The sequence below is a fragment of the Protobothrops mucrosquamatus genome, unplaced genomic scaffold (genome assembly GCF_001527695.2).
Source record: "Protobothrops mucrosquamatus isolate PMUCROS unplaced genomic scaffold, P.Mucros_1.0 scaffold_292, whole genome shotgun sequence".
Lineage (NCBI taxonomy): Eukaryota > Metazoa > Chordata > Lepidosauria > Squamata > Viperidae > Protobothrops > Protobothrops mucrosquamatus.
Window position 1 is genome coordinate 320262 of NW_015386368.1, and position 23360 is coordinate 343621.

The 23360-nt window shown below is 48.9% G+C and overlaps 1 protein-coding gene across 1 annotated transcript; it reads right to left on the reverse strand.

Moving 5' to 3' along the window:
* Positions 1-404: 404 nt before the first annotated feature.
* FKBP15 (FKBP prolyl isomerase 15) lies at positions 405-22623 on the reverse strand. The gene is made up of 27 exons (XM_029287302.1): positions 22571-22623; positions 16416-16525; positions 15987-16071; positions 15133-15202; positions 14730-14804; positions 13930-14028; positions 13555-13704; positions 13346-13414; positions 12994-13137; positions 12349-12491; positions 11822-11882; positions 11408-11527; positions 10810-10903; positions 9410-9519; positions 8761-8868; positions 7821-7915; positions 7603-7705; positions 5858-6029; positions 5309-5445; positions 4958-5113; positions 4149-4301; positions 3953-4045; positions 3651-3761; positions 2732-2839; positions 2021-2577; positions 1362-1458; positions 405-498 (listed from the first exon to the last, which is right to left on the reverse strand). The coding sequence occupies exons 1-27, from the start codon at positions 22621-22623 to the stop codon at positions 421-423; spliced, it is 3351 nt and encodes a 1116-aa protein (XP_029143135.1). The 3' UTR covers positions 405-420.
* Positions 22624-23360: the final 737 nt, after the last annotated feature.

Sequence of the window (23360 nt, forward strand, 5' to 3'; positions counted from 1 at the left end):
TCTGCTCGATGCGCGGAGGAAGGATAGATCAGGAGGCAGGGAACGCTGGAAAGCACCTGGTGGGGAGGTGGGGTGGACAGGAGGAAAAAAATCTGGGGGTACAAAAATCACAGAAGGAATCCGGAACGGCAGGGAGACCACTTCAGCTCCCACCTCTTCTCCACCTCGGTGAAGATCTCGCTCGCAAAAAGCAGGAGCCTGGATTTCAGAGGTCAGGACTTGCTCTTTGCTTCAGTGCAGGGGGAGAAACTGCTGGTAGTCAAGCCCTTCCACCACCCCACCCCAAGTGACAATCCCAGGATCTCGCAGGGGGCTGGCTACCTGAGTGCCAGCCAGTTCTCCAGGCCCCCTCTGTGCAAAACAAGAAAGCAGAAAATATCCCCATCGCAAGTCGTCTTCCGGCTTTTTTCGCCTGCTTGCTCATCCCAGCCAATCCAGGTCGCTGTCCTCTTCGTCGTCTCCGAAGAGCGGGGTGGGGGGAGGACGCCCCTTAAAGCTCTGGAGGACGGAGGAAGACAAGGGTGAGGTTGGAACCCTTCCCAGAGTGGACCACAACCCAAAAGGACCGGGGTACGGATAGTCCTCGGCTTCAAACCGTCCGGTGACAGTTCAAAGTTACAACGGCACTGAAAAAAACTAAACTCGTGACCGTTTTTCACATCGACGGCCACTGCAGCATCTCCACGGTCGCGTGATCAAAATCTGGACGCTGGGCAACTGGCATGTACTTGTGACGGTTGCAGGGTCCCGTCAGGAAGTCAGCGGGGAAAGCCAGATTCATTTTACAACTTTTGTTACTGCAGCGATTCGCTTAACTTAACTGTGGCAAGGAAGGTTGTAAAAACGGGGCAAAACTCACTTAACAACTTAGCGACCGAAATTTTGGGCTCAACTGTGGTCGTAAGTTGAGGATGATCTTTATTAGTGCCTGATAAGAAACAGATTTCTTAGGACACAAGGAAACAAGGCTCCCAGTTTCCTTTTTTTTTTTTTTTTTGCATTTAAAAACCTCTTTTAGACTTTTTGAACAGAGGGTCGGGGAGTTTAGCAGGAGATAAAAAGGGTCTGTCTTGGTTCTCTGCCTTCCTCTGCTCCCCCAGTTTCTTTTTCACACTCAGGCAGACTTGAGAAAGCACCCCTCAAGCCTGCCTGAACCATTTTTCCTATCTGGTATGATCTCTCTTAAGATCAGCACAGTCTACCTTCTGGGAAGAAACCATGATTGAGTTCCTTCAAACCAACTAGATACGAAATCCTAACTGGCACCCCAAATTGCAAGATCAAGAGTCCCAATAGGGAGTTTTTTTTGGGGGGGAAGAGGGAATACACAATCATGCAGCCCCTCCCACCCCAGGCCTCACCAGTTCTTCGTCGTCCTCTTCCTCTTCCAACGGACCTCCTGTTGAAGGCAGCTTACAGTTGGTTGCTTTCGACAAACTGGCTTTATCCTCGGGGGTGCTGCAGGAAACGAGTCAAAGAACGGAGTTGAGCCGTCTGTAATTAGGACTGAACACTGCTGGCATCCCGGCATCCCTTGTAGAAAACCCTTAAAAGAGGCTTGTTTAGTTTGAAGAGCAAAGCCAAGCCCTAACTCTCTTCCCATAGGAAAAAATATATAAGCCAGGATGTCCTGCCCTGCCTCGCCTTCCTCATCGCAGCATCTACATCCCCCAAAATGGTAAGTCTATCCCACTGCTGTCCATACTGTGCTACGTTTGCTCAAACAAACTCATGCAATATATGCTAAGCCCTGGCGGAGCAAAATATGCAACGTCTGCGCACGAGAGACCTTCATTGGAAGAGTTAAGGCCGCTCAACTTCCCAAGCTGAAGAGATCCGGTGCTGATGGTGCCAGATTCCTACAAGGGATCAAGGCGCTCTCGCTTTTCAGAGCCACCCAACGTTGCCTCCTCCAGCCTCAATTTTGCAGATCTCAGGGTGCCTCCTACAGACCAGCTGAGCTGGGATGATATGAGAGCCTAGCTGAGAACGTGGAGCTCCTGACTCCTGAAGCACTGACCTGGAATCCACTTTGGGAGGGAGGGAGGCTGCTGGTGGCATCTCCCCAGCTTGGACTTTCTCATCTGTTGCACCAGATGGAAGGCTCAAGGAGGTCAGGTCCTGGTTAGGAACGTCTGGGCAAGGGTCCTCTTCTCTTTCCGGGTCCAGTGTGGGCACAGCCTCCTCAACAGTTGGCTTCAAGGGAGCAAGATCTGCAGGTGTCTTCTCTAAAGCACCACCAGCTTGGGCTTCTGTCGGTCCAGACACAACCACCTCCTTAGGCTCCACCTCTGGAGGTTCTGTGACTGGATCCAAGGATGCAAGGGTCAACTCAGCAGCTGTGCCCGAATGCCGTGTCTCCTCTTCCTGCTCGCTTTGACTTCCTTCTGAAGCGGGAGTAGACCTGTTTGGGTCTTCTTCTAGGTGGTCTGAAGGAACGGGAGAGGCCATGGCTGGTACCTCATTAGGACCGCTTGGCTGATCTCGGTCCACGGCCACGGGACCTCCTCTCTGCGGTGGTCCCTGCTCTTCCTGGCTATGCTCTTCAGACCCTTCCAGCAGCTGCAGAGTGATGGTCTGGCAACGGGGAAGAAAGGATGGAGAAGGTTAGCCTCAACCTCTCCTGAATTAGAAAACTGCAGAATGAGACAGGTAGGAGAGGAAAAAGGAGAAGATCAGCTGGATGATTATGAAACCAAGGAGGTCAACGTCCCCTTGACCTGAGGGGTACCTTGATAGTGTTCATGACCACCCCCAGGACGGTCCTTCCAGGGTAGGACTCTTCCAACTCAAATTGGCCGCGGAGGGACTGGAAGACACCGTTCATGATCTTTTTCACCTGGAAATGGAAGAGGATCCAGAGGTGTACTGAAGAAAGCCTCCAGGAAAGACACACACACACACATACACACACACACAAACACACACCAGCCAACTGAGCAAGTTCCTGGCCCCTTTTGGGGCAACCCAGTTCTTTATTCAAGAAAAAGAGCATGGGCAAAGTCAACGCTAATCATTCCGATCAACCAAAAAGAAAAGAAACATCACTGGTGCCGTGGCGAGATCCTGGAACCAATTACCGCTAATTCCTATTCTAGATCCTTTTCTTCTGCCACCCGTTCATCCAAAGGGCTTATCTTGCAGAAGGGCTAAGATTGCTCAGTTGTGAAATTCTCCACTGAGAAGGCTGTTGTGTGGCCAGCCACCAAACACACTTACAAAAGGGAGGAGGCGCCCCTCACAGGACCGGGGAATTTCACCGCTATTAATTTCCATTCAGCTCCCTTCTGGAAATTAGGTGAAATAGAAATAATTCTGCACGGCCCTATGGTCTGTCCTTCAAGGCCGATCCGACCTTTTATTATTTTTTTATTTTATTTTAAAGCTGTATTAATAGAACCCTGCAGGTCTGAATGGGCTGTCCCTTCCCCACTTAGCCTCCTGTGAACTACGGAGGGGTTTGTCTGAGATTTTAATTTACATTTTTTGCTGATTGGGCAGCAGGCCTTCCTCCTATGGACCACTTGCTGACTAAACAGGAGGTTGGAATTCCTACTGACGTACCGATTCTCCACTCCCTTCCATAATGTAGACCTTTTTTAAAAAAAGACCCTATTTAATAAGAAGTCTCCCTGGAGGGGCAGATGTACCTCTTCGGCTGAAGCTGTCTGTGGGGTCCTACTGATGACCGTCTTCAGCCCTTGGATCCGGTCTTCATAATGGGCGGTGAGGTCTGCCAGTTGGGACTTCAAGGCTCCACACTGGCGTGGGGTTTAGACAAACAAAAAAATATGTCGGTGTGATGGGAGACCTGCCTCCATCACAGATTTTCTTCTTCTTCTTCTTTTAAAAAGTACACATTTTTTATTTTCTTTCCAAAGTTAAAGCACAAAAGAAAAAGGTTTTGAATAACGCTGAATATGTCTGTGCCTAGGAAAGGGGTGAGTCTCACCTTGCCTTTCACGGCCTCTAGTTCTTCCACTCGATCCTGCAGCTCTGTGGATTTGGGGTCCTCTGAGCTCCTGCTGGCCTTGAGCAGAGAAATCTAGGAAGCAGGAAACCAGGTTAACAGGATTCCAGGCTGATTCCTTTCTTGACTCCACCCCCCAAGCGGGCTCTTGCCTTCTCCTTCCCTTACGACCACCTACCTTCTCCTCCAGCTGGGAGACCATCTGCTGCTGGGCATCCCGTTGCTCGCACACTTCCTGGAGCTGGCGGGCGTGCTGCTCCTTGGCTGAGCTCAGCAGGCGCTCGCATTTGGCTTCCCACTGGGACTCCAGCTCGGTCTGCAGAAGGGAAAGCTTCCCCGGGATAATAGATGGATTGACTTCCATGCTAGCACACCGATTTCCTGGCCTTCCTGCTCCAAAAATGCCATTCAAGGCGGTGACTTGGTGCCTTGCAATAAGATGCCTCGACAAAGGAGGCTGAGTGGTTAGGGTTAGGGGACTTTCCCCAGCCCTGTGGATGAGATCGGGGGCGAAGGGCGACATTGGCCCACTGAGCTGCAGAGAGCAGCTTTTTGAAAAAAAATGAACAAGAACTGGAAATCTTTAGCAGCCAACACCACCCAGATAAGCCGGGATTGACACCAGACAAATCACAAGCTGAAAGCAATATCCTAGTCAAGGAACGTCTAAGCAAGCAATCAAGGAGAAAACGAAACCCTATTCAAGGAAACAAGCCACATTGGAAGAGCAAGCTATGATATATAAACAGGGGACAGACGCCACACTCCCCCGTACTGATGGTGCTACCTAGTTGGGTCGTAAAACGTCTGCAAGCAAAGTTCAGGGACCACCGAGGATTCCACAGAAGCCAGAATTTCTCGGAAGCAAAAGGCTACAGATCCTAAGAGGAAGAACGCCTCTCAATACTGTAGCATTTCCTTAAAGCTTCTGTTTCCAAGATCTGTCGCCCAGCGGAACGTGGGGGCAAGTTCACGTCTGCCTCTCACCTGCTCCGAAGCAACGTTATTGGTGGACGCCCGGGACTTTTTCAGAAGCTGCCGGAGTTGGTCCAGCTCTTCCTGGTAAGATCTGCGGATCTCATCTGCCTCTTCTTCGGCTTGTTTTCTCTCAAGCAGCGATTTTTTCTTCCTTTCGGAAAGATTCTGAAGGAGAGGAAGAAGACGCGGGACACTGAGATGTTAGGTTGAGGGAGACGGGCTGGGCAAGACGGGAGGACAAGGGGACGGCCTGTTCCTTCAAATTCTCCCCCTGCAAACACGTCCCTACCAACCGGAATGTGTCTCATGGGCACCATCTAGAATCCCGATGAGGATTCTAGACCTTTCAGGGGTCCTCACTTTCTCTAGATTCTCCTTCTCCGCCCGGAGGTCAGCCAGCTCTTCCTCCAGAGCAGCCACCTTCCCGTCCAGCTGCTTCCGGCTCTGCTTCTCCGCCTGGAATTTGTTCTTGGCCTCTTCGGATGATTCCCGAAGCTCTACAAGAGTTGAGGTGAGGGGAACAAAGCACGGAGGTGGCAGCAAACACAGCTCTGAGGCACCTCAGAGTGAGGTCTAAAGGATGTTTGGGGGGGTTGCAAGGAAGAAAGGTCGGGTTGATCTAAAGCAGGGGTAGTCAACCATGGCTCTTTGATGACTCGTGGACTTCAATTCCCAGAATTCCTGAGCCAGCTTAGCTGGCTCAGGAATTCTGGGAGTTGAAGTCCACGAGTCATCAAAGAGCCAAGGTTGACTACCCCTGATCTAAAGGCTGGGTTGGTTCTATCTTCTGCAGAAGGTGGAGGACACCGACGCGCCCATCCAAGGAGGTCCTCACCTATCTGAGACAGGTGCTCTACTTTACTTTAGAGACCTGTCTCCTACTTCAGCCTCTTCCTCCCCTCCCCTTACCTGCCAGCTGGGCCTGCAACTGGTTAAGCTGGGCAGCCTGTCTTTCGGCTTCCTTCAGGACCGCATTCAGTTGGGAGCGCAGCTCCATCTCTTCCTTCTGATGGCTGGTCAGCTCCAGCTGAAGGCGGGAGATCTGGGCCGTAGCTGCGGCCAGTTCCTCGGCGACTTTCACCTGCGACACGGGAGCGAGTAAACTTATCAAAAGAACTCTAGGGGTTTGGGTTTTTTTTCCCCTGACTCGGGAATTATTTATATATGAAACCTATTTAAAACCTGCTAGATCCCGAACGCAGAGCATTGAAACTTCTGGAAAAGTGTAGGATATTCAGGCAGAAAAACCGAGGGGGTAAAAACAGTTGCAGAGGGGACCGGCTTTTTTCCTGCTCAGGTTGAAAATGGGAACATCCAGGGGCAGGGGAAATTCCAGGTTATTCCAGACAACCGAGAAGAGAGCCTCACCGGATCCCACCCCCGATCCGGTGGTAGCAGGTACTAGAGGGAGGGGGGGGGAAGCAGTGACAGGAGAAGGACAATTAACGCCACCAGAATCGAAAGCCGGAGAGGAGACGACAAGAGAGATTGTTAGCCAAAATAAAAACAAAGATTGTTGAGTCACACACATCCTGGTACTCTTGAAGAAACAATGTCTGTTCCAATCCAACCAGCTTCATCCCAGCCCGATGCCCTTCAACGCCTGGGGGAGCCATAAACACTGAAAGCCATCTGGATCCTTCAAAGAGTCCTGCTGGGCCTACGTTTTACTTTTATTTACTCATTAAATTGATTTGCCACCCGCCTCGCTGCCACACGGCTCTGGGTGGCTTACAAGCAGTTCTCCAAAACCACTTAGCTTCTCTTTCAACTCAGGCCTCCCAGCTTTCCGTGTCATTGTTCGACCACAATAGACCTACAACCGGTTCTAATTCTTGACGTTAAGCACTCTCCCCTGCTCCCAAATAGGGAAAAACGAGCTCAGAGCTAGTTATTATACTTTTTTAAGGGAGAGAATTTAAGGGTGAGTTATTCCTTTTTCTCTGCTTTCCAATTTTCCCCGTGTGGGATTCTGATGGCGGTAAGCACAGCATCTAAGGCAGTGATGGCGAACCTTTTAGAGACTGAGTGCCCAAACTGCAACCCAAAACCCACTTATGTATCGCCAGGTGCCGGGTGGGCGTGGCCTGCTAGGTGTGGCTACAGTGGTCATGGCAGATGGGTGGGCGTGGCCTGGGTGGGTGTGGGCAGCTCAATGTTGCTCTTGGGAAGGGACGCCTGTGGGGGCCAGGCAGGGTTAGGGGAGATCTAGGGCGTCTCTGGCAGGTGGGGCAGTGGGCAGGAAGCTCGTCCTGTGGGGTGAGGTGAGGCAGGGCGGGGGTGCCATTGTCGCAGGGCAAGGCGAGGCAGGGGCCGGGGCAGCTGCTGCCTGACATCATCGGCCCCCACACACAGAGAGCAGTGAGCGCATGGGTGCTGGGATGCATCCGGCCACGTGGGACCTCAGCGAGTTAGCGGGTGGCTGGATGAAGAGGGACAGTTGGCATCTCCGGGGCATAGCTCGTGTGCCCACAGAGAGGGCTCTGAGTGCCGCCTCTGGCACGCGTGCCATAGGTTCGCCACCACTGATCTAAGGGAATTAACCTACAATGCTGGGTGGAAGCCCAAGGTTTTGGGGGGGGGGCTGCTCTCTTCCTCTCTAAGCTATCTTGGCCCGTGTCTCAAATATCCCCCTTTCCTCTTGGCGTCCTTACCTTTTCTTGCTCGGCGTGCAAGACCCTGGCTTGAGAATGTTCGGTGTTCAGTTGCAGAGAGTTGTTCCGTTGCTCCATCAACTGATTGCTTTGTTCCACGTATCTGAAAGGAAGAAAAAAAAGAGAGCCACGCATCAAAGGCGGCCTTCACAAAGGGTGATGGAGATACGGATGGAAATCATCAATTCTCAATCTTAATCAATTAGGAGAGTCCTCACCTCTGATTCCGCTGAATCAGCTCACTGATCTTCCCGTTCTGTTCCTCGATGCGACGGCTCTTCTCGAAAACCTCCTGCTTCAGCCTCTCATTTTCCTGCAGAGAGGACCCCCCCCCCAAAAAAAGATTGGAAAGCGTCCTTCTCCTTGGGATTAGCGGTTAGGGGTTCCCGTGATAAAGGTCTAATGGAGATCCTCAGCCATCCAGGTCGTGGTTGTCGCAAAGGTGCTTTTTCAAAAGGCCACTGGACTTTTTTTTTTGTTGTTTTTCTTGGAAGATGTTTTGCTTCTCGTCCAAGAAGCTTCTTCAAGCTCTGGCTGGATGGTGGGGAGTGGAAGGATTTATATTCCTTGCAGACAGCTGGTCATTTGCCTTCTTTTAGAGAGTCGTTGAGGCCTCTTGGAGGTTTGTCTCTGTCTTCAAGGTCACCTGAGTCTGCAAAGAACATAAATCCTTCCATTCCCCACCGTCCAGTTAGAGCTGAAGAAGCTTCTTGGATGAGAAGCAAAACGTCTTCAAAGGAAAACAAGAAAGTCCAGTTGCCTCTTGAAAAAGCACCTTTGGGCTCCTGTGATAGCATCTCCAGATGGTTCTGTAGGACAAGTCCCATCAGCAAAAGAGGGTGGAAGCTGTATCTAATACCTAGAGACTCTCACATGGAGTCTCATGGCCTATGCCATCAGAGATGTCTTCTCCTTAAGTAGGACGGGCTTCTCCATCTCCTACAATGAGGGGACAGATGTTCTATTATCAACTAAAGATGGACAAAATGCCTCAATCCTGGAATGGATCGTTCCAGAGAATTGGCAATCATGTTAAATGGAAGAAGTTTGTGTTTTTTTGTCAATGGAGAACTAAGAACCCATTACAGAGGCCACATACATTCCAAAAAATCCTGGAGAAACTTAAGATCAACACTTCATTCTCTCTCTTCACTTTACCTGGACAATGCGCTGGATGTTGGTCATAATCATGGTCGTCTCCATGGTGACAGAGGAGATACCTGGTAACAGGCTTTGGGTAGAATTCTGTTTCTGGAGCTCCTCCACCTGTGAGATAAAGAGAAGGTCTCGGATCACACCTTGGCCAAGGTATCTTATTCGATCCACGAGAGCTACGATGCATTCAAGAGAGCCTTAGTGGTTTAAACCATGATGGGATTCACACATGATGTTACAGTTGAATGTAATGCATGATCCTAGCCATTCATCCACCTAGAACTCACTCTAAAGGAGATGTAAGGAGGGAAAAAACTGCAGCTGCCCCAATTTGCGGCAACTGAAGTGTTGCCCAGAAAAAGATATCCAATTCCAACAGAAGACACCATCGGTAGCGTTCTAGGTGCAACATCTCATGATGTTGCCGAGTTGGGTAATGAAAGGTTGAACAAGCAAGCAACCGAGCTCAGAGAGCACCAAGGACTCCACAATTCAACTCGAGATAGCCAATTGCCTAAATGCGTCCGCTAACTGGTGGGTTTGTGGGTTTCCCAAACATCTGGCCAGCTGAACTGGGAAGAAAGCTCCTAGACTAATCAGTATGGCTTGTAGACAAGCAAATCCTTACGCCACCTCATCACTTTGATGTTACCTTAGCAGTGAGCTGGTCTATTTTGTCAGCCACTTTGCCCACAGACAGGCGGACTTCGGTGTTCTGTTGCCTTGCTTCCGTCATTAAGAAAGATCCAATATCACCGGCTGCTTTGGAAGGAAACAGGAAACACCATTTTCGAAAAAGAGAGCATCAGGAACAGAGCAATAAACAGAAAGAGCTGCTCTTGGGATAAGCTGCTCTGCCTAATCCTGGTTTAGCATGCTCTGTCGATGCAGCCATTTTAGAGCAGTGCAGTGCAGGTCCTCGCCTACCTTGGAAAGGAGCGGGAAAGATGGCCCCGACCGGTTGGAGCTGGGAAGCTGCCACAGGGCCTTGTGGGTACCCATAGTTCATCCCTGTGTATGCCTAAAAGGGTGAAGGTAGATAGAAAGATGTTTTAGCCCCAAGGCTTTCCGTTTCAGGCTGGAAACCGTTAGCCCAAGGAAGAGGAATCTACAGGAAGTCCTCAACTTATGACTAGCCGTTTAGCAACTGGTTCCAGAGTTCCCCTAGCTACATACCCCACCAGGGTCAGGACCCAATGCTCATCAACATCCCTACCTGAAGACTCTGAGCAGATGCAGGGAGAGCGGGGTGTGGATGCAAGGCGGTGGGCATCACAGCAGCTGAGGACACCTGGAATCCAGGAGCAGGTGCCTGGGGCCCTATGAAAAGAAAAAGGAGACTGTGAACAGTCCTGCAGTTGAGAAAGGTGGAGTCAACGCAGGAGCTAGATAAACCCACGTCTGCAGAAACCAGAAGAAACTAGAAATCATTCTTCTGAAGGTGATTTTTTTTTCTGGGCTGGTTCTAGAACGCAAGTCTGATCTTGGTGGCCTCCAGAACAAGAGCCCACGCAGAAATTAGAAGAAGCTAGAAATCATTCTTCTGAAGGTGAGTTCTGGGCGGATTCTAGAACCCAAGTTTGATCTTGGTGGCCTCCAGAACAAGAGCCCATGCAGAAATCAGAAGAAGCTAGAAATCATTCTTCTGAAGGTGAGTTCTGGGCGGGTTCTAGAACCCAAGTCTGATCTTGGTGGCCTCCAGAACATAAGCCAATGCGGAAATCAGAAGAAACTAGAAGTCATTCTTGTGAAGGTGATTTTTGGCTGGGTTCTAGAACCCAAGATAACCAGGAGGAGTAACCTGGGGCCCTGGAGTGCAGTGCAGAGCAATTCTACAGCAGCACAGAATACACAGACGAGGGCAAGAATTTTTACCTTCTTCAACCAAATTTCTAGCCCCTCTGGTCTCACTTGAATTTTGAGAAGCCAATGGACAATACGCTTAACATAATGTCAAAACCACTGGGGTCCATTTTCATTTTTTCCACTACTTTACTTAAGAAATGCAGGTTGAAGATGAAGTGCAGGTTGAGAGCAGATAGATTTACGTGCCTTGGGCTGTTATCTGAGGAAGGCCAGCTGGGGAGGATGGTTTCAGCGGAGAAGATGTGACGGGATGTGCAGCTTCTCGCAAACTGTGGGGGTCCTGAAATACACACCCACCAGGGGATGTATTAATTTGTCTTAGTTTTCCCTTGCCATCCCAAACCCCTTTTCTCCTTGAATATGCCACTCTGAAGGCAGCCCAAAATAAATGGTGTGAAATCGGGCACAGTCACACGAGTTCCTTGACTTGTAATCATAAGTGCAGGCTCAAATACCGCCGTAAATTGAGAACTATCGGTATCTTTTCATGCCTTCCCTAATTGTCTCTCTCATTCATTCATTCAATCGATTAATCAATTTATATAGCTCCTATCTCACATATGTAACTCTCTAGGCAGCTTACAATAAAATGGTAAATTACAGAGTATAAAAAAAAATATTACAGCTCATCTCAACCATCTAAGGAAAGAATTGGGAAGAACAATCCATTGAATGGTTTCTCAGAACTCACACCAGTTTTGGAACAAGGCTGATCCTTGTGAGCAGTAAGGATCCCCCCCACCCTCCCACTTGCAGTATCCTCCAGATTCTGAAGCCCACCCACCTCGATCTCCGAGTCGCTTGAGTCCAGCTGGGCCGGAGCCGAACCGGGAAGGAAAGGCAGCATAGGCTGACCCATCTTGGCCATTCGTGAAATCAGCTTCGCTTTTGCCACGTTGGGGTTCTGACACAACCGATGGGACAAAGACAGGGAAAGAAAGAAAGGTGTCAGATAAAAATGCCCTAATTTCCTGAGCTCAGCCTGTAAAAATCAGCCCACGGGGACCCCCGCCTTTCAACTTTCAAAAACCAGGCAGCATGGAGTCCCTCGGTTAGCTGGGAATGAATGCATTCCAGTTGACTCAGAATTAGTTCCCACTGACAGAAAGTTGTAGTCAACAAGATTCGATTTAGGTGAGCAGAGTTTAGATGCAACCCTGAAATTAAAAACTGGAGAAAGGACGCCAGCCGGGGTGACCCCAAGACTTACCGCTAGTTGTTCACTGAGAGAGTTGGATTTGGCCCGCACAGCTGGCTCCCTGTGGCATAAAAAGTAGACCAGGGGTTTTCAAACGTGGCCCTTTTACGACTTGTGGACTTCAACTCCCAGAATTCCTCAGCCAGCGGGCCTGGCTGAGGAATTCTGCGAGTTGAAGTCCACAAGTCGTAAAAGGGCCAAGTTTGAAGACCCCTGAAGTAAAGGCTTAGAACAGCTGAGCAGTGTAGAAGGTCTGTTTTACGCATTTCAAAGCTTGTAGCACTGTTTCTCAACCTCAGCTACTTTAAGGTCTGTGGACTTCAACTCCCAGAATTCCTCAGTCAGGATGGAGTTGAAGTCCACCTGTCTTAATGTTGCCAAAGTTAAGAAACACTGGCCTGCAGCATTTGAATTAGATATGAACAGTGGCTAGCGTTCCTGATTCTTTCTCAAACAGCAGGCCTTGCCCACCAAAAGCAGAACATGCAGGAGAGGATTGAAAAATTCAAATCAAATTACTAACTCACCCAGGCTTCGGTGGTAGAGTACTGGGAGGACCCCCTGCAGGGTCGGCGCTGAGGTGTTCAGTGTTTGGTCCTGGGGAGGGTGTGAGGGAGTCCCTGGGGGCCACATTCTGCCCATTGGAAGCAGTTTCCTTGGCCAACCTCACCTAAGAAAGATGGAGGCGTGAGACAGAATAACAGAGTTGGAAGGGACCTTGGAGGTCTTCTAGTCCAACCCCCTGCTCAAGCAGGAGACCCTATACAATTCTGGACCAATGGCTGCCCAGTCTCTTCTTGAAATCCTCCAGTGTTGGAGCACCCACAACCTCTGGTGGGAAGGTGTTCCACTGGTTAATTGTTCTCACGGTCAGGAAATCCCTCCTTAGTTCTAGGTTGCTTCTCTCCTTGATTAGTTTCCATCCATTATTTCAGGTGCTTTGGAGAAGAGGTTGACCCCCTTTTCTTTGGGTCAGCCCCTCAAATATTGGAAGACTGCTATCATGTTTCCCCTCATCCTTCTCTTCATCAAACTAGACCTACCCAATTCCTGCAGCCGTTCTTCGTATGTTTTAACCTCCAGTCCCCTAATCATCTTGGTTGCTCTTCTCTGCACTCTTTCAAGACAGACAGAGCTACACAAGTGACAGCTGGCTCTGAAGAACAGCTTACCCTCTTGACGTCCACTTCGAAAGCCAGTGTTGAGTCTGGAGGCACGTGGTTCGCTACTCCCTGAGACCCATACGCCAGAGCTGGAGGGACCACGAGGAAGCGCTTGCTTCCTTTCTTCAAACCAAGCATCCCTTCTTCCCAGCCCTTTGGGGAGAAAACACAAAGCCATGTCATAAACAGATGAGATTTAACTCACTCTCTTAAGCTTGAAAACAGAGCTTTAAATTACACGGAAGGAGGGGTTTTCCCCCTCTCTTCTTCAGAGTCATTTTCCTAGCTGAGAAGGAAAGCAGGAAGTTTAAAAACCCAAATCCCACTTGAAGCCCTTTGAAACAGGACTGCCTCCCCTCACCTTGATGACTTTTCCAGAGCCGAGCTTCAGACGCAGGAGTTTCTCCTTGTTCACGTTGGAGTCGAACACCTGCAAGGATAAAACGCAAACGAACGCTGTGAAAAGGGGACCCAGCACTTCGTCACACAGACAGCAATCCTGCAAGCTTGAAAAAACATCATCCAAGGTCTTTAGGGGTTGAGAACATCCTCCTTCTCCTAGGGTTTTACCTGCCCCAGCGCGGAGTTCTGGAAGAGCCAGCCGGTAAAGGCAACTTCGAGCGCGTCGCCGGCTTCCACAGCTGGACCGTCTCCGAGGACCAGATCCTGGCACAGCACCGAATCAGGGGAAGGGCTGCTGTTATACTTGGCAATGCAGAGCTATAAGCAAAAAGAACGAGCTCTGAGTAACGTCCGTGATCACCGGGAGGGAGGGAGGGAAGAAAAGAATGTAGGAAGGATGGAAGGAAAAAGGGAGGGAGAGGGGGAAGGGAGGGAAGGAAGGAAGGAAGACAAGGATGGGTAAAGGAAGACAGTGTGGCCACTCAGAACAGCTGTTTCATTTCGCCCAAGGGTAGGACTAAGCTTTGAGCACAATGTGGGCACCTGCTTGCTGAAATCCACTCCTGCTTTCTCAGATTCAAACATGATGGACCAGTTTTGCCTCTGATCATCATAAAACGTCCCATAGTTGTTGGGCTGGATCTAGATTAAACAATAAAAAAAGAACAAGCATCAGTTCTGGAGGGTAAAATGGACCACCACAGAGAGCATAGTTTTAAGAACGGGGGGGGGGGGGAATCACAGGGTATAAAAAAAAAACAATGCTAAGGAAAATGTTTACAAAATAAAAATGACGGCAACATTGTGCCAAACACCGTAGCAGCAATCAGAACAATCCTAACTGTGTCCAATATATATGTAAATAATAAATATATAAAAGAAACAAAGACAACATTTTGTTTCCATCACCTGCATTTAACTTTTCTTATGTCTGGAAACGGAGCTGAAAGCGTCCTTTGAAATCAAAACCAAACTAGCTTGATCATATTTTCTTTAAAGGAAGAACGGGAGGACCTGCATTTAAATTGCTATTCAGGCAGTCCTCAAGTGGGACCAGAATCTTTGCTGCTAAGCAAATCAGTTATGTGAGTCTTTTCCATGCCTCTTAAGCAGTTGTTAAGGAAACAGGGCTTCCCTTATTGATTTTGCTCGTCAGAAGCCCACTGAGAAGGTCGCAAATGGCGAATCACGGTTAAATTGTTAAAACAAATTGTTGCAAGTTGAAAACTACCTGGATGCATAAAAATTAGTTCATATTCTCCATGAACCGATCCAGGAATCCTTCATTACATGCTTTCAGACCAAGGTCAACTTTTTCCCAACGTTTAACCACCGAGGCTTACCGTGAACACAAAACCAGCGTGGATTCTTGCGCTGGTGATCTGCTGCTGCTGGTTTATATAAAGCAGGATCCTGTACTGGATTCCATATGCCACAGAAAAGAGGAAGAAGAGGGGGGGGGAAAAAACAAGGATGTTCAGAGACCCCCTTGAGCTGATGCAGCAACCAAATTCACACGGAACAGATTCTATTAAATTTGGGTTTAAAGTGTAATGAAAGTGTAATCTTCAACCAATGGGGGATACTTCTATAGAAAGCCAGGATTGAACGCACGAAGGCAGATTATCATCCAGTCCAACCTCTTTCAGGGTTGCCTTTATGCCTCTTGAGTTTTTCAAAACAATGTGGCCTAGAAACCAGGACACAAAGGGAAGCACTAGGGCCACCCAGAGTCCCACCACTTACCTCCTGCGTGGCGTGGCATCCTACCACAGCAGCTCCATATTTGCCTTGTTTCACATACGTCCCGTTTGTACTGGAAGGAGACAGGAAGAGCCTTATCAGCTTCTGCTACTTTTCATCTTAAGATACAGGTGGTCCTCGGCTTACCACCAAAATTCCCATCGCTAAGTGAAACATTTGTCCAGCGAATTTTGTCCCGTTTTACGACCTTTCTTGCTGCCGTTGTGAAGATGAATCACTGCGGTGGTAAAGTTAGTAAGACGATTGTTTAAGGGAATCTGGTTTTTCCCCGTTGAGTTTGCTCGCCAGAAGGCCGCAGAAGGGGGCCACGTGACCCCTGGGGACGCTGCGACCATCGTTAAACGAGTCGAGGGTCCGAATTTTGATCACACGGTCCTGGGGCATGCGGCATGAAAAACGGTCCTAAGCCCCTTTTTTTCAGGGTGACGAACTTAACAACTGCAGTTGATCCACTCAGCAAGGGCGGCAAGCCAGGGTCATAAAACGGAGCAAAATTTACTTAAATGTCTCACTTAGTGACAGAAAGGTTGAGGACTACCTGTAATCAGCTCTCGGAGTTGTGGGCGCTCCATCGCTGGAGGTTTTCCAAAATAGACCATCATTTGGCCGGGATGGTATAAGTCTCCTGCCTGGAGCAGGGGGTTGGACTAGAAGACCTCCAAGGTCCCTTCCAATCCCTGTGGTTGTATTCTAGACTCTTGATAGCTCAGGGTTGAAGGATGGAGGCTTTGGTGCTCTCTGAACCCTCCTCCCCCACAGGGAAAAAACACCCGCTACATAAGGGCAACTAATCCTTACAAGCAAGCAGCACTTCTAGTAGTAAATATAGTACTTACAACCGGTAGGCGTGGACGGCTGTGGCTACGAAGACGGAGGGCACCGCCGCAGGCGGGGGAGGCTTCTGGGACGGAGGGCCTGCGCCTGAAGCAAAACACAAGGAAAACACTTCGTTGTACATTTTGCAGTGAGATGCGAGTCAAAACATCTGGAAGACCACCGACAGTGGAACGAGGAAGGGTCCCTATCTGTCTCGCTGAGCAACAGAGATTTTGGACCCCGTCGTGGCTGAAAGTCGAAGGCTGCCTGTGTTCCCACATTAATTGATTTAGGGGGGGGTCCCAGCCCCACCAAGCGCACTGGCCGCCGAGCGTTTTTTCCAAAACTGTTATTCCAGCCAGATCCATCGGAGGGCGCTGTTTCATTCCCCGCTGGAAAAAAGCCGTCCTTGCTTAGGCATGCGGGATTTGGGCCAACAATTACTTTACCTGTGGCTGGTAGACTTTTCTTCGGCTGTTTGGGGGCTGTGTACTGGAAAAATTCATTCCCAGTACCAGGGGCTGTCTGGTCCATGCCGAAGAGAGAGGCCAGCCTGGCCCTGCAGAAAGAGGGGAGGGGGGGGGAAATGCCCAGTTAATAAAGAGAGATAAAGGTGAGAACTGGTAAAGGAGAATATTTGTGGCTCAGGGTTGAAATGGTGCTCTCTGAGCTTGGCTGTTTTCTTGCAGACGTTTCATGACCCAAACTAGGTTACATCATCAGCACTAGAAGGGAGGAGGAGGAGGAGGAGGAGGAGGAGGAGGAGGAGGAGGAGAACTGTGGGGTCCTTGGTGCTCTCTGAGCTTGGCTGTTTTCTTGCAGACGTTTCATGACCCAACTAGGTAACATCATCGGTGCTAGTGAGTGTGACTTGTTCCCTGTTTATATACAATAGCTCTGAGTTTGGTTCTTTGGTGGCAGACATTTCATGACCCAATCTAGGTAACATCATCATTACTAGGAAGCTGATGATGATTAGTACTAGGGAGCTGATGATGTTACCTAGTTTGAGTACTGAAACCCTCAAATATTTTCTCCACAGCCTGGAGAAATACATGGTACACCCAATGTGGAATCTCTGATTTGCTTCAAACCAAGGTTTTTAAAGCTAGGAGTTTGGGGGGGGGGGAAACCCCCACAAGATAGCCGTGACCAGCCGTAACCCTAAGCCAAGCAGGCACTGTCCAAATTAAATATGCAAATTTGCAGAATCTTCCGCCAAACCTGGGCCACGCCCACTGGGAGGTGAAGCAAAACAATGAGGACCAGCGCCGTGCTGAGTCACCCTATGCCAAAGCAGTAAAGAATCCCTCTCTGCCCTGTTTTCACAGTCTTCAGAGCTAGAAACTTGTGTGGTCCAATCAATCACCAAAGCTGAGAATTCCCTCAGGGCTAAGCCCAATTGCCAAGGCCAAATATTCAGTCCTTGGGCTAAACAGACACTCTCAATCTCCTGGGACCGAAGGTTGGCAATTTTAGCCATGCAACCTTCACACCAACAACAATATCCAGAAAGAAAACCAAACCAACTGACCCGTGAGCAGCTTGCCAAAAATACTCAGTCCGCCATGGATTCGCCATGGCCACCTTCAGCTCCGGCTGGCTGTGCTTGCGACAACGTCTCCCTGTTCACAACCTTCATGACTGCTTTCCTCAAGGATAATCACATTTTCCCCTCCTCCTCTTCTCCCATCTTGGAGCCTCAGCAGCCAGGGGGCTGGGAAGCTAACAAGCAAACTCGAGTTTTCCCAAAAAAACCCCACCAATTCTGAATTTGCGCAAGATCAGGTCTCTGGAATTGCCGAGCGACCTTGGAAAGCTAAGAGGCGAGGATCTAAACGTAAGGAGTCAGCACGCCCGTCGCTTGCAAGATCTGCTCTGGTCACCTAACTCCTGAGACCAAGTCTGCACCTCAGGTTTTAAGAGGGGTTCAGATCCGTGGGAACCGATTCAGAAAGACCAAGGAGGAACGGAGTTTTATGAAACCAGCCTGAAGGAAGAGGGAATAAAAAAAAAAAGAGAGAGAGAGAGACCACCTTATGGTACTTAAAAATTATTTTACCTTCCCTGCAAAGCCGTTTAGGGAGGACCTGATTAGGGCTCTGTTCCCTTTTGCACTTTAAAAAGAAAAAAAAATGGCAAAATTTAAAAGAAAAAAGAACACACCGTATTATAAAGGAAGAATAGCTAGCTAGCCCTCGGCTTACGAAAGTTCGTTTAGTGACTGTTCAAAGTTACAGAGGCCGTGAAAAAAGTGACTTACGGCTGTTTTTCACACTTGGGACCGCTGCGGCCTCAAAATTCAGACGCTTGGCAACTGACTCGCATTTACGACGGTCGCGGCGCCCCGGGGGGGGGTAACGCCATCCCCTTTTGCGACCAGATTCATTTAACAGCCGTGTTGCTAACTTAAGAACTGCAGTGACTCGCTTAACAGCTGTGGCAACAACAGTCGTAAAATGGGACAAGCCCCACTTAGCCACCATCTCACTTAGCAACAGAGGCCTTGCCCATAAGAGCCTCGCCATAGAAGAATAGGCTGACCCCAGATTGAATCCTGGGGCCTGGCACCTGGATCCCTCCCTGATGGCAGCAAAATGGGGTCAAAAATGCTTTCCCCCCTCCCAGTAGGCCTTCAATTATTCAAAAAACAGCCTATTCAGTATTGGGAATGTTTGGATTTGATAGTGTTGTTTTTGTTTTCCATCGGTGTTGCCAGTGGGGTGGGAAAATAAGCATTTTGTGGGATCCCTGGTGCTCTCTGCTCTTCTTGCAGCTGGCTCATCACCAAAGCAGGTAACTAATAAACATTTTAAATAATAATAATAAAAACGAGCATTTTGTGCGTCCATAAAAACCGCAGCGCTTTCTTCCCAATAAGGATGTCCCAGAGCGGTCCCAGAACAGGACAGCAGTTTCCAATTAAAGTTTCCAATTAAACTACGAAGCCTTTCGTAGTTCTTCCCAACTCAAGAGAACACCATCTTATTATCTCCATCCCCTTCTGGAACAGGAGATGAAGGGAAATGAGACAATGTCCCGTGGTACGTGGTCTGGATTGGATGGCAGGCCTGAAAAGCTGGCCCATCACATGGTTCCAATTTGCTTAGCTAACTCTGGACGGGTGGAAAGGGGTAGGAAAAAAAGGAAGTCAAACTGAATCAAAAGGAGCAGGATGGCCTCCAGCTATTCTTGGAACCAGAGCCAAGCGTTTTCGTAACTTAGCGCTCTGCAGACTTTTTCTGGGCTGCAATCCGCAGGACCCCAGGTCAGCCAAGTTCTCCCAATACATCAGCTCCCTTCCCCCTGCTCCATTTTGCGACCTTTCTTGTTAAGTGACTCACATCAGTTGTTAAGTTAGTAACACTCAAATGAATGTTAAATGGCTTCCCCAGTCAGAAGGCTGCAAAAGGGGATCGCATGGACCCCGGGTCACTGCAACCATCGTAAATATGAACTGGTTGCCACCCATCCAAATTTTAATCACAAGACCCTGGGGATGCTGCAACCGTCGTAAGTACGAAAAACGGTCATAAGTCACTTTTTTCAGTGCCGTTGTAATTTTGAACGGTCACTAAATGAACTGTTGTAAGTCAAGGACTATCTGTATTTTATATCTGACTAAAGGATATTTATCACCAAATCTGAAGGGGGGGGGAAGAGACATAGAGAGAGAGACACACACACACAGAGAGAGAGAGAGAGAGACAGACAGACAGACTAGCCTTCCCCAAATTGAAAAATACAAGAAATCCACCCAGCAAAGGCCAAAGGAACTCTGGGAATTGTAGTCCCAGCTTATCTCAAAAGCTAGGCTGGGAAAAGCTGATACCTTCACACATCTCAAGGGTTTGAAATGCAGGGACCATGTTGGAAACCGCCCACAATGTTTGCAAAATCTTCCATTTTGCAAATCCAGCTCTGCTGATCAGAGCAGTGCAATTGTGGAGTTTCCCTAGTATGAAATTTCCTCCTGACTTTCTCATCCTGTTTTTTTTTCTCCCCTCTAAGAATCTTTTCCATACGAAACTATCTCACTTTTAGAGTTAGGGAGCTTTCCCAGTTTTCTTTCCCTTGTCAGTGTCGCAGGAATTAAATTTAAGATTGGGTTGATCTAATAAGTCCTCGCTTATTCAGCCCTCACTGAATTACTCTTGGAGTAATCTACTACGTGAGAACAGCCCTCTTTCAATAGAGGGATATGACGCCACTTATCTCCTGTTTACAACACAGTCCCTTCAGCAGTCCCAAGAAGGTTCCACACCCATTTGCACTATTCAGGTGACCCTGAAGACACAGATAAACCTCCAAGTGGCTTCAACAACTCTCTAAAAGAAGGCAAATAACCAGCTGTCTGCAAGGAGTATAAATCCTTCCATTCCCCACCATCCAATCAGAGCTGAAGAAGCTTCTTGGATGAGAAGCGAAACATCTTCAAAGAAAAAACAAGAAAGTCCAGTTATCGTTTGAAAAAGCACCTTTGGGACAACTATGACTTGGATAATGGAGAATCTTTGTAGAATTCTACTCTATGAGACTATGAAACTTTGACTTCCTAAAAGCCAGGAAGGATATAACTCTATTTAGAAATGTACTTTTATTGGGCATGGAAATGTTTTCACATGATGCTTTCCAGTAAAACAGAGATGCTACTGTAGAGATGAGGTCCTCCATTATGTGCATGCCACATATTTCCAGATAAGCTTGAGGACAACGCTGCTCAGTTCTGACATGTTTGGCTACAAACAATGCCAGACCCTAGTTTTATCTTAAGCCCCTTTATGCAAACTACCTTGCAAGCCAACAAGCTGTCCTCTGCAACCATTTTGTGATGGAAAGCATGGCATGCAGACGTGCAGAGATGGTGGTTTGTGTAAGCTAGCTGTAGCTAAGTTTTCATACTTTCTCTTATGCCTTTCGTTTCTTTGGCTTAGTATTTTATTTTTTCTGTGCGCTGCGTGTTGCTTAACCTGGAGTAATGTAGGTATGCAGGTAAGTAGGACAGGCAGGAATAATCTCCCCCAACCCCCTCACAAACACAAACATTAATCTAATCAATACAAGCTTCTTTCCACCCAACCTTTTGCCCTCACCATTCTCGGTTGCACAAGCTCCCAACCCCGGCTTGCTTAACTAAGCACATTCTTGCGACATTCAGAGACAAGATAATTATTCTCCCCACCAACCTCTTTAATGCTGACAGACCACGCAACTACCCAGAAGAATCTCTCTGACACTATTATGCCTGTTTACGTCAGTAACTGCTTCTATTTTTTGAAATAAGAATATAAGATTCGACGTTTACTCGAACAACCCTGTCCAACCACGTTGCACAAAGCTAAACCGTCCTGGATAAATATTTAGGGAGAACGCAGCTTTTGTGTCTCTAATGGAAAATTATGATTTTTTTTTTCCACTCAAATGACTCTGTTCTCTTACTGGAATTCCATTATTCCTTTAAGAAAAGATCTTAAGAGATAAATAAGACAACCTTCTCTGTGGGAGCTCCCACCCTCTGGAATGAACTACCCCCCCCCCCCGAGATCAGGGTGATCCCTGATCTCCCTTCCTTCCGCCGCGCCCTTAAGACATGGTTATTCCAGCTTGCGGGACTGGCCTAGGGGAAACTTTTAGAGGGGGTTTTAATTATAATTTTAATTAGACCAATTACTAATATTTCCCTTTTAATTAATTTTTTTAATCTGTAGTGTGATATTTTTGTATTTTTATCCGGTTGTTAGCCGCCCTGAGTCCGTAAGGAGAAGGGCGGGATATAAATCTAAAAAATAAATAAATAAATAAAAAAATAAACAAACCTTTACTGTTATTTTTTACTGTGAAAACACTGGCATACATTAAAAATTAAATCCTGATCAGGCAACAGGATTTAATTTTTAATGTATGCCAGTGTTTTCACAGTAAAAAATAACAGTAAAGGTTGTCTTATCTCTTAAGTAAAGGTTGTCTTATCTCTCTCAAAAGAAAGTATAGATCTACCTATACACATATTTCTTCCTTTTATTTTCTTCCCTCTCCCCCCCCCCCATTTCGACCCTCCAACCTACGTTAAATGTCTACTGAGGGGGGGGAGGCAGAAGACATTTGGCTCCTGAATACAACTCAGTTTTCCTTGAAAAGCCCTCTGCACCTGCTCAGGAGCACCCTTGGAGCCCAGGAGGCTTCCTTTGGGGGGGGGGGGAACTGATCCAATATTATAGAAAAGCCCTTTCCAAATGCCCTCTGCACATGCTCAGAAGCCCCAGAAAGGCAGTTGTGACTCCAGACCCCTCCCCAGAATTTGAAATGCCTTCTGCACATGCTCAGAGGCACCCTGGGGGGCCGAACAAAGCCAGCTCTGATTTTAGACACCCATCCCCCCACCCTCTCCAGACATTTTAATGCACTCTGAACGTGCTCAGAGGCACTCGGGGGTGGATGAATGGCCCTCCCCTCAAATAATATATATATATATTTGAGGGATTAGGCCCAGCAGGTTGTCCCCTCAGCTTTGACAGGCGAACGGAAGTACCGAGTTCCTCTTCCGGTCCCGCCCACAGCCTTCCCCCCCCTTCGGCAGGGGTTGACCCCCCTCCCGCGCTCTCACCCTCCCGTCGGGGACAGGAAGTCGGCGTCCTCCTCCTCGGCGCCCCCCAACATTTTTTGGGGCCCCCGCCGTTCCGCCGCGCCCGGCTCCCGCGCTGCCACAAAGCGAGGCGTGGGGGGGGAGAGTGTCGTAAAAGCGCCCGGCGGAGCGAAAGCCCGGCCCACTCCAGGAAGCGGCTCCGAGAGCACGTGACCGGACTACGGCTCCCGGGAAGGCCCAAAATTCTCCTCCGCCTCTTTTTTGCTCCGCCGCAAGATCGGAAAGCCGGGCTGGGCGCGAAGGGGGCGGGGCTGCGAGGGAGGGAGGGAGGAGGAAGGGGAGCGGCTCGAGCCAATCGGGAGGCGTCCTCCGCCGGGCGTCCGCCCACGTGACCCGCCCGCCGGCCAATCCGCGCGCGGCGGGGGCGGCCCCGGCTGAAGAGGGGAGACACGTCTGAAGGAGGTCAAAGCAGAGACGCTTGCAAAGCCGAGACGGACGAGGCGAGCCGGGCGAGTGAGTGAGTGACCCCCCCGGGCTCATTTTTTTGCGTTTTTGGGGAAATGGGGTGCAGGGAAAGAAGCTTCCCCCCCCCCAAAAATAACGCCCCTTAACAATAACTTAGGACTACAAAACCCATAACTCCCCCTCTGTGCCTTTTGCAAGCATGGGTTGTGTAGTCCTTCCGTTAAGTGCAACCCCGCAATCCCCAGGGTGGAAAGCTGCACCCCGCAGCTTTCCTTTATTTTTTATTTTGTTTTGAAGTCTTTGCCACTGCCCTGAGCTGGGGATGATGGGAGTGGAAGTCCAAAGC

Bases quoted from the DNA above. Each gene is read 5' to 3' on its own strand.
- FKBP15 (XM_029287302.1), bottom strand. From the start codon at position 22,623: ATGTTGGGGGGCGCCGAGGAGGAGGACGCCGACTTCCTGTCCCCGACG. The intron at 4,302-4,957 runs GTGAGAGGCAGA...ATCCCGGGGAAG, and splicing joins ATAACGTTGCTTCGGAGCAG to CTTTCCCTTCTGCAGACCGA. The intron at 1,459-2,020 runs GTCAGTGCTTCA...CGTTTCCTGCAG, and splicing joins CCTCCCAAAGTGGATTCCAG to CACCCCCGAGGATAAAGCCA.